The sequence below is a fragment of the Magnolia sinica genome, chromosome 7, assembly GCF_029962835.1.
Source record: "Magnolia sinica isolate HGM2019 chromosome 7, MsV1, whole genome shotgun sequence".
Taxonomy (NCBI): domain Eukaryota; kingdom Viridiplantae; phylum Streptophyta; class Magnoliopsida; order Magnoliales; family Magnoliaceae; genus Magnolia; species Magnolia sinica.
In genome coordinates this window covers 6,732,365-6,743,777 of record NC_080579.1, presented here as the reverse complement: position 1 = coordinate 6,743,777, position 11,413 = coordinate 6,732,365, and the positions used below count along the sequence as shown (strand labels likewise).

Here is an 11,413-nt window from a genome sequence, read left to right as displayed (position 1 = left end):
CCATTAAAAACTTCTTGGGGCCCACAAAAGTTAGGATCAAGATAATGTTTGTATTTTTCCAAAATCCAGGATTGGGTGACCTTTTCAACATGTTGGCATGGATAGAAAATAAACATTACAGTAAGCCCTAGGAATGTTTTAACATTGGGTGTCATTATCCCCACTGTTTCTTGAAGTCTAGTCCACTTGAGCTTTGGATCTGCATAATTTTTTCGCTCGTGTCCTAAAATGAGCTATAAAAATGGATGGATGCATGGACATAAAACAAATACATCAAGGTGGGCCCCACATCATCAACAAATCATCACACCACCTAATCTGGTCGCACATCAGTCAGTTAAAAAATGCGGACAGAAGGGATATGGGCAATCCTGGGCCTGTCTTCTCCTCCCTCTTCTCTTCATCTCCCACTTCCTCTCCGTATGTGGGGTAGTTGAAGTATAAGGAGAGAGTATGAAGGTGCCTCTTCTTATACAATTCTGCTTCCCTAGCTTCCTCCTGGCTTGACACATTTTGCAATTGGGTTATATCAAGGCTTCCCTGAAGGAGGTTAAGGTGTTTCAATTCTCCTAAATCACATCCATCCACACCATGGTTGCCACCCACAATGAATTTTGTTAATGTTTGAAGAGTACTTAGTCTCCCTATCCCTTTGGGTAAGTAGCTTAGATTGTTGGTCCTCTCAAGTTCTAGATGTCTGAGGCTAATCATTTTTCTCATTTCTCTAGGCAGTTTTCTTAGCCATTCACAGGCATTGCGTATCAAGGTCTGTAAATTTACGCAATTAATTAACCCAGCAGAGATCTCTTCGATATTTGAGTAAGACAAATCGAGATATCTCAAATGCTTCAACTGTCCTACTGTTCGAGGCAATTTCACAATCTTAGCTCCGGTCATGTCTAATGCCCTAAGGCATTGCAAATGATGAAATAATTTGTGGAGACGAATTGAGATTCTTACTTGTTTCATTAGCGACATTTCCAATTTAGGAGGAAAAACTCTTGATCCATGGGAGACTAGCAATGTTCGCAACTTGTCGGCCTTATGAAAGGTGGATGAAATTGAAGTTACTTCAAACATAGATGAACTGAAGATGAAAGAATGGTGGACCTTGTTTAGGTTCAGATTGGCCTGCTGTGTCATCCCCACAATCAAACAGTCATTTCCTGCAACAGATTGTGCGAGGTCATGAACTAAATCATGCATCTTGCAACTGAATATGCTGCCATTACTACCCATTTCTGCATCTTGGAGTAACGATCGTCTTAATAGATCATCAAAATACAGCCCACCAATTTCCTCCATATCTTCACTTGTGTCGGAGCCGATGAAGCCTTGTGCGATCCATAACTTAACTATCGTATCCTTTTCTAGCTCCCAATCTTTGGGGAAAATAGAGCAATACGCGAAGCACTGCTTCAGAGCAGGAGGCAAGTCATAGTAGCTGAGTAACAAAGCTGGTAAAATTCCTTCCATGACATCCACTAAATTCCATGTTTCACTTTCCAAGACGAGCTCCCACTGCCTTCTCGTCCTTCTCGACTGCATGGCACTCCCTATTGTCTTTGCTGCGAGTGGTATGCCTCCACATTTCTTTACGATTCCCTGTCCGATCTCTTTCAACTCCAAACGCTCTTCTGCACTCTGATCACCAAATGCACTGCGGCTGAACATTAACCAACAATCCTCATCAGATAAGGCCTCCAATTTGTGCATGTGGATGTTTCCCATCGCCATTGCAACCTTTTCACTACGAGCGGTTATGACGATTCGACTCCCCAATGCACCAGCTTGGAACGGAAGTCTCAGTTCGTCCCACATCCTACGTTCCTCACTCCAAATGTCATCAAGCACAAGCAAGAATCACTTTGAATGCAAGAATTCACGAAGGCGACTTTGCAACAGGTCCAAGCTTTCAAGATTACAAGCAGACTCTGTCACGGATTCTATCATTAATTTCGTAATCCGTTTCACATCAAAATCTTCCGAAACACAGACCCACATTTTAATGTCAAAATGCCCCTTGAGTTTCTCATCGTTGTAGACGAGCTTAGCAAGGGATGTCTTGCCCAAACCCCCCATTCCAACGATAGAAATGACGAAGGGCACCTCAGTTACCTCCTGACTACTCTCCCTCAGCAGCAAGTCTATGACTTCATTTTTATCATCTTCTCTACCGACAATCGACGATCTGTCAACTAGGGAGCTTGTTTCTCGCTTTCTAATTTCGTCCTTCTTCACTTCACCATCCACTCTCTCCCTCTCTCCACTAGCTACACTAAGGCCCAATTGTCTCGTCTCTTTGAAAATATCATCCAATCTACCCCTTGCCTCCTTTATCCTACTTCCAATTCTATGGCGGAACATGACATGATTAAAGCAAGTAAGAGGGGAAAGGAAGCAAATGACAATGAAGCTGAAACAGGAGCCATCACCTTCCTCAGCTGCTTGTGATCTTAGATTTTCCGTCGTCCACTCATCTAGTATGTTGTCCACATTGTAGGCCACTTCTTTGAGCTTCTCCAACCAGATTTTCACGGCTCTGTCCTTCACTCGCCGAGATTCAGCATCCTCAAGCACAGCATGGATTGAGGTGAACGTTTCGAAAAGCTTTTCGATCTCGTTCTTGACACCCACCAACAAAGCCACCTCATTTTGGTTGATGGTGCTCAACTTCTCCCGTGCTATCGAGACGAGGGAATCGACCATGTTTTCTTTCTCCTCTTTTGGTATGTAGATGGTAGGAAGCGAAGACTGGGAAAGACTTTTAAAGAAACGGAAGAGATATAACTAAGAAGATATGAGTCGAGAGAGGCAGAGGAACTGCCGAAGGAGCAAGATGGCTGTATGATTGAACAGTGGTGATTGAACGCCTTCAAAAATCAAATCAGATGCATGAGCCCGACCACGGATCAGGTCCCGGGCAACAGCATTGTGGGTGAGTCCCTGACTTGGATGAAAGTAAAAATAAATATCAGCTTATCCAAAACTTGTGTGGCCATAGAGAGTTTTTAATGGTCAATCACCACTGTTTTTGGATGTGCTTCATTTTTTTTTGGGCCCGCTGAAAAATGAGCTGGAAATGCTAGGGATGGTCCGAAAAACTTCTAAAAAGTACTTGTCGGAGTTCATATTTTAAACTTGTATTTCCTTTCCAATTTTTTACTGTACTACAAGGCAAATACAGTCAAAATCCCCATGAGCGAGCTGATGATTTGCAACGAGGATTTCACGGTATCAGTTGATTATGGTTCCTCTTCCAAGTAGAACACATCACCAACAATAACATGTGCTCAAGGTAAAAAGAAGATGCTGCTAAAGAATGAGTTCCTTTTCAAGGTTTATACTTGGGTCGGGTAGGAATCCAAACACATATTTCAAAATAATTTTTTGAAACTTAAAAATCTAATAATGCTACTGGACTCCCTCCAACCATCCATTCGTCAGAGAGATTAATGGTACGTACATGTAGGCAGATATGTGCTGCTTTCAGCCTTGAATGATCTTGCTACACTTCACCTAATACACAACTTGAATGCTCACCTACTTGCCATGACAAGTTGACTTGGACACAAGGCTAAACAACTCGGTGTCTGGGATTGACTCATTCGGCCCGAGTTGAGTTGTGACTCAGCCAAGGCACAAGCGATTCATGGTGTTGAACCAAATCATGTCTCACCTTGGGTTGCACCCAACTTGCATAGAGTGGGGACTTTGAAGTGGGTGACTATGTGGGGCCCACCCATGGTACCTATCCAAGTCCGATTCCGTCTAAGGGGTGGACCAACTCAAAGATTGGCTTTTAGCCTCAAATCCCTTTAAATTCAATTGAATTTAGCTACCCAATTCCATTTTTATAGAATGCATTAGTATCTCAAGATTTTAGAACCTCGTGTAAGACTCCATTAAGTGGGTCATATATGATCCCTAGTTTAGATATGACAGTTGGATTATTTAGATTGAGCAATTTAGTGGGCCTACTACAGTTATGACCATTGTAAATAAGCTTGATGTGAGATGCTTGAACCATGGTCCTTATAGCAAGGTCATTAAGCTAGATATGAAAACTTACGGTATGTAGATTCTCGAGGAGAGAAGTGTGATGGATAAGTTTCTCTAGCCATTTTTCTTGTAAATACATGTCTTGGTCCCCTTATCTACATAAAAGAGAAAACCCTAGTTTCATTGAGAGTTTCTCCTAAGAGTGTAAGGTCCAGAAGACCAAAATTCATTTTCGATATGTCGTGGCATCGTGAATGTCTTCCCAATCAGATACGCCTTTAAGATTATTGTGTTGAATCTCCATTATTGATGCATGGACGATTTTTTTTGTTACACAATATATTACACCTCATATATTTCAAAACAATTTTCAGTTTTCAAAATTCATGCCCAACCCATAACACCCGTGTTGGGCCTAGGCTAGCCCAATAAATAAGCATTCCACTTCTCTACTATCCATCTAAAGAATGTCAAAATGGTTAGGCCTGAAGGTGGTGGAATGTATGGGGCTCGTCAAGGTCCCCAGGTCGGGTTCGGGTTGGATAACATCAACCCAATTTGAGAAAAGTTGGGTTGGGCTTGCATTGAGCAAATACGGTTTGGGTTACATCGGATTGGAAACAAGTGAATGTATTTGTCTCGGGTGAGGTCAAGTATAGAGGAATTTAGGTCTGGTTCGGGCTGGGCACCTTGGGTTGGAATTTGAGTTAGGTTGGGTAGTGGGTCACGTCCTCTTAAAGTTGTGCCAGGCTCAAGATGATCACTCGAACTGGCACAAGATCAAATTTGCATCCCTAACGATAGAGAGCCTTTATACATAGCCAACTCAGCTTTGGTGTAACAAGTTCAAAACTCATGCCTAAGCCAAACATATGGGCCATTAGCCTTAGCAAAAATCCAACCCTATTGGGCTGGACATAGGCTGGACCACTTTCAGCCCCAGCTATGGTGGAACCTTTTTTGGGTGCCTTGCTGATAGAGTCTATGTGGATCAAGTCAGCGTGATTTAGATTGATCATTTGGAGAACTTGGGTGGCATGGGTTGGGTTGAGGGTCAACATGAGCTCAACCCAATCTTAATTAAGAGGACCCAAAACTGAATTCCAGCGTGAGGTGCCTACCTTGAACCTAACCTGAATTTCTTTATACTTGACGGAATCCGAATGCATGTGATTGGGTCCTTACTCATGCCTCGGTGGTAGACTCGCAAGAGTTTCAACACGAGGTCACGGGTTTAAGTACCCATTATGGGGAAATCCTACTGTGGTGTGGGTGTTGGGTGTAAAAAAAAAAAAGTTCGTGTTTTCAACCCAAACCTGACTTGAGGACCTTGACGACCTAATCTAACCTGACTTGAACTTGGGTTTTGGTTGACCCAAATTACAGCCCTACTTATGTATTAGGATTGTACAAAGATTTGAATCATCCATGTTCTCAATACTGCTATAACTATAAGCTATTGTATGCTATTTTTGGAGTTGAATGTGAAAAATATATAATTTTTATTTGCAATGTTGCAAATTAATTGACGCACTATGTTGGTTCAAATAATCCATTCAGCCTATGTTTCTTAATATGGCCCATGCAGGGCCCAATAAAGCAAGAAATTATGGGAGTGGTGACACAGGCCAAAAAAAAAAAAAAAAAAAAACCTCAGTCAACTAATAACATGCTTCCATGTCTACCTCTATTACACTTGGGCTGTTTGTTTCACTAGTTATCGTGTTAAGGTAAAGGAAATGTACAATGAATATAAATTATTTTATCAGTCTCTAGACAACATCTTTATTTGACTGACTATTCCCATGTTTGAACTATGGATGGTAAAATTGTAATAATAACATTTTTAATAATGTGAAGTGTTTGAATACAAATTCCTTTACTTTTCTTGGCAAAATTGATAGTGATCTCTCGTGGTTAGTTAAATAGTGGTAAATTTGTAATGATGACACATTTACTTTACATCATCAGAATTGGTAGCTAGTCTACTAAATTATTCTAGTTTGTTACTTGGTATGTTGCATTTACAGGGGCCCATTGGATAAATGCCACCAATTTGCCCTAGCATGTTTAAGTTGGCAGTTCACTAGTGTTTGATGGAGAATTGGATCTTTTTGTCATAAAGGGCTCTTAAATGATTGATCTGGAACATCCATCAGGTTCACAGCACTGAATATAGGTCGCGATGAAGATTCGCAACCATCAAAGCAGCCTTTTGTTTTCTGTCCTTGACATGCAAATGGACAATTAGGATCATGCACACCAAAATAAAGTCCAGCCATCAATATGAATAATCCATTCGATAGAGTCTACTTCAATTAAAGTAAAAAGTGTCAAAGGTAAGGATCCACTAAGTATTATGGTGTGGCCCACTTGATCAAATGGATTTTTATTTTTATTTTTCTTTTTGGAAGATATATATATATATATATATATATATATATATTTTCTTGAATGGTTTTTCCAAATAAAGGAATGGAATGGAATGATATGATCTGGAACCAAGGATATGTGTATGTCCTTACCTTTGACAAGGATGGTCAATGGCTTGGACAATCCTAACCGTTGATCTGATATGTGCCACCGGGTATCAGATTTTGTGAACTCTCTGTTTGGAAGCCAAATGATGGACAGTTAAAGAAAAGGATCACAATGGAGTGGTCCCCATCCACCTCAAGTATTGCTAATGATGGGATGACTTGGATCTTCTAATCAGGTACGGGCATGGTCAATTTGCAATAAGAACGGTTTGATCATGATTGGGGTAATAAGTCATGGGCCCCACTTAAACCAACTGATGATTTTCACGGTACTCGTTGCTTCAGGTTCCTCTTCCAAGTAGAGCACATCAGATGATGCCTTCCAGGGAGGAGTTCCTTTTAAAGGTTTATAATTGGGTGGGAATCCCAATACATTTCAAAGTAGATTTTTGAAATTTTAACTAGTCATAAAAATGCTAGTGGACTCCTGACAACCATTCATTGATTATGAGAAAGTAATGATAGTCAGATATATGCTGCTTTCAGCATTGAATGATATTGGTACACTTCACCTGTACATGACTTGAATGTTCACCTACTCACCCATGACAAATTGACTTAGACGCATGGTTAAAAGACTCGGTGACTTGGATTGACATGGCCGAGTATGGGGTGACTCTTGGTGTCAATCCAAAACAGGTCTCACCTCAAGGTGCACCCAACTTGGATGAGTGGAGACTTCAAAGTAGGTGGCTATGTGGGGCCCACCCATGGTACGTATCCAAGACCCATTCCATCCATAAGGTGCACCAACTCAAAGATTGGCTTTTAGCCCTAAATCCCTTCAATTTCGATTGAGGTTAGCTACCCCAAATCTATATTTGTGGAATGTATCCGAAACTCGAGAATTTAGAACCTCATATGTTTCAAAATAATTTTCAATTTTCAAAATTTAAGCCCAACCCAAAAGGCCTATTGAGTAGGCAAGGTCTATATTAGGCTTAGCCTAGCCCACTAAATAGGCATTCCTCGACTCTTGTATCCATCCAAAGAATGTCATAGTTAGGCTTGTCATGGTCTTTAGGTTGGGTTCAGGTTGAAAAATACCAACCCAATTTGTGCAAATTTGGGTTGGGTTCAATTGATCAGATACTGGCCAGGCTAGGACGAGTTGAGAACAATTAAACGTATTTGGGTTGGGACAAGTCAAGTACTGAGGAATTCAGGTTGGGCACCTCGGGTTGGAATTTGGGTCAGGTCAGGTCCTCTTGTGGTTGAACGTGGGACATTGGGACCCATCATAATTTTGAGGAATCCACACTGCCGTTCAAATTAACCCCACCACTAGCAGCAGGAAGCAATGACACCTACCATTGCACATGCTCTGATGGCTCACCTCTCTGTATGTGTTTTATAGTGCTCTGGCAAGTTTCTGCTTGAGTCTACCTAAGGATGAGATTTTCGTAGACTAGAAAGTCCAAGCACAGAGATGCTTTTGAGCTGGGTCATGTTGATTAAAATCCATGATGGTTTCTGTGTTGGAAACCAGTGATGGTATAGTGTAGAACATTTATATACATCTGTACATGTATGCCTTTATATGCTCTGGATAAATACATGAGAGACATTTATATATGGTGAGGTCTACAAATGTCTTAAAGGCCCCTATTCATCCATATAATTTTCTCATTCTTAATGAATTACAACACTATAATTTCCACCTTGTATCTGGAGAATTACATAATATCACACAACAAGGAACAAATCTTCACTGATTGATATCTTATTACATCCATTACAATTGAAAAGATAAATAAACAAGACTGCAAGTTAAAATTATTAAAAAAAAAACTAAAAAAAAAAAAAAAAACAAAAAAAACAAAACAAAAACCTAACACACAACTGCCATTGAATGATATCCATGCCATTTATCCATTTTTCCAACTCGTTTTATGGCATGGTCCCAAAAATGAAGCGGAACTGAAGTTCAATTGGACCACACCATGAGAAACCGTGGTAATTGAATGCCCACCATTAAAAACTTCCTGTGGGCCACGAAAGTTTTGGATCAAGCTCATATTTGTATTTCTCCATCAACCAGATTCATGTGACCTTATCAACAGGTTGGATGGTGAATAAGCATTAGAGTGTCATAATCCCTGTTGTTTCTCGCGGTGTTGTCCAGTTGAGCTTTGGATCTTCTTGAGTTTTGAGATCAAGCGCTAAAATGAGCAGGAAAAATGTATGCACCGCATGGATATAAAAACAAATACATCAAAGTCGCCCCCACAGCCCTCAACAAATCATCACACTACGACGAGATCAGAGATATGTGCAATCTTGTGCCTGTCATCTCCTCCCTCTTTGTACCGCTCCTTCAAGAGTGGACAACCGTAGACCCCCAATTTACGGAGCGTGGGGAGATTCCAGAGAGGTGGTAGCTCTTCGCATTCGGTGCAATCAGACAGTTCGACGCTGATTAGATTGGAGAAAGAAGGATCCCCCATCCAATCGGGAAACTTGGAACCTCTGTAACGCCATATCTTCAACACTTTCAAGTTTGTATGGGGTTGGAGTCCTTGAAGCACCACCTCTGCTCTCCTCTTCTCTTCATCTCCCACTACCTCTCCATATTCATAGGATAAGATGAGAGTATGAAGTTCCGCCTTCTTATACAAATCTGCCTGCATAGCATCGTCCTGGCTCGACATTGCCTTTTGCAATTGGGTTATACGAAGACTTCCCCGAAGGAGGTTAAGGTGTTTCAGTTCTCCTAACTCACATCCATCGTTCCCACCCACAATGAACTCGGTTAACGTCTGAAGAGAAGTTAGTCTCCCTATCCCTTTGGGCAAGTACTCCAGCTCTGGCGTACGACGGAGTTCTAGATGTCTGAGGCTAATCAATTTCCTCATTTCTCTAGGCAGTCTTTTTAGGAAACGACAGAAATTGAGTATCAAGCTCTGTAAATTTATGCAATCAATCAACTCCTCAGGTAACTCATCTATCATTGAGTAAGACAAATCGAGATATCTCAATTGCTTCAACTGTCTTACTGTGCCAGGTAATCTCGAAATCTTAGCTCCACCTATCTCCAATGCCCTTAGGCATCGCAAATGATGAAATAAATTGTGGAGGACACTGCAGCTTCTTGCTTTTTCCATTTCCGACATATTCAACAATCGCAAAGCAAGATAGATCGAAAGCTCTGACTCTGGGAAGATTAGCAATGTTCGCAACTTGTGGACTTTATAAAAGGTGGATGGAATTGAGGTCACTTGAAATGCAGAGCCAGTGAATGTTAAAGAAGAATGGTGGACCTTGTTTAGGTTCAACATGGCCCCTTGCGTGATCTTCATAATCGAACAGTCATTTCCTGAAACAAATTGTGCTAGGTCATGAACTAAATCATGCATCTTGCACTTGAATATTTTGCCATCATCATCCATTCCTGCATCTTGGAGTAACGAACGTTTTAATAAATCATCAAAATACAGCCCACCAATTTCTTCCATTTCTTTGCTTGTGTCGGAGCTGATGAAGCCTTGTGCCACCCATAACTTAACAATTTTATCCTTCTTTATCTCCCAATCTTTGGGGAAAATAGAGCAATATGCGAAGCACTGCTTCAGAGCAGGAGGCAAGTCGTAGTAGCTGAGTAACAAAGCTGGTAAAATTCCTTCCATGACATCAGCTAAATTCCATATCTCACTTTCCAACACGAGCTCCCACTGGCTTCTCGTCCTTCTCGATTGCATGGCACTCCCTATTGTCTTTGCTGCAAGTGGTACGCCTTGACACTTTTTTACGATTTTCCGTCCAATCTCTTCTAACTCCGAACGCTCTGTTTTACTCCGATGCTCAAGCGCTTCACCGCTGAACAAGGACCAACATTCGTCATCAGATAAGACCTTCAATTTGCAGGTGCGGGTGCTTCCCATCGCCTTTGCAACATTTTCACTACGAGTGGTTATGATGATTCGACTCCCAACTGCACCAGCTTGGAATGGAAGTCTCAGTTCATCCCACATCCTACGATCTTCACTCCAAATGTCATCAAGCACAAGCAAGAATCGCTTTGAATGCAAGAATTCGTAGAGACGTCTTTGCAACTGGTCCAAGCTTTCACAATCAGGAGCAGACCCTGTCGCGGATTCTATCATTAATTTCGTAATCTGTTTCACATCAAAATTTTCTGAAACACAGACCCACATTTTCTTGTGGAAACGCCCCTCCTTGAGTTTATCATCATTGTAGACGAGCTTAGCAAGGGATGTCTTGCCCAAACCCCCCATTCCAACGATAGAAATGACAAAGGGCACCTCAGTTACCTCCTGACTACTTTCACTCAGCAGCAAGTCTAGGATTTTATTTTTATCATCTTCTCTACCTACAATCGACAGCCTGTCAACTAGGGAGCTTGTTTCTCGTTTTCTATTTTCATTCTGCCTCACCTGACTATCCATTCTCACCCTCTCTCCAACACTTACACTAAGACCCAACTGGTTCATGTCTTTGGCGATATCATCTAATCTACCCCTTGCCTCCCTTATCCTACTTCCAATTCTATGTCGTAACATGACATGATTAAAGCAAGTAACAGGGGAGAGGAAGCTTCTTACATTGTTCTTGCTGAAACAGGACACATCACCTTCATCGGTTGCTTGTGATCTGAGAGCTTCCGACGTCGTCCACTCATCTATTATGTCGTCCACATCATAGGCCACATCTTTGATCTTCTCCAACCAAATCGTCACTTCTTTGTTCTTCTTCAATCGCTGAGACTCAGCATCTTCAAGCATAGCTTGAATTAACTCAAATGTACTGGAAAGCTTTTTAATATCATTGGTGACAGACGCAAACAAAGCTACCTCATCTTGGAGGATGGTGTTCAACTTCTCCACTGCGATTGAGATAAGTGAATCGACCAT

At 41.4% G+C, this 11,413-nt stretch overlaps 2 protein-coding genes across 2 annotated transcripts; both read right to left on the bottom strand.

Moving 5' to 3' along the window:
* Positions 1 to 333: 333 nt before the first annotated feature.
* On the bottom strand, positions 334 to 1,821 carry LOC131251964 (putative disease resistance protein RGA3). Its single transcript, XM_058252943.1, has one exon. The coding sequence runs from the start codon at positions 1,819 to 1,821 to the stop codon at positions 334 to 336; it is 1,488 nt and encodes a 495-aa protein (XP_058108926.1).
* Positions 1,822 to 8,788: 6,967 nt separating this feature from the next.
* LOC131251962 (putative disease resistance protein RGA3) lies at positions 8,789 to 11,413 on the bottom strand. Its single transcript, XM_058252941.1, has one exon. The coding sequence runs from the start codon at positions 11,411 to 11,413 to the stop codon at positions 8,789 to 8,791; it is 2,625 nt and encodes an 874-aa protein (XP_058108924.1).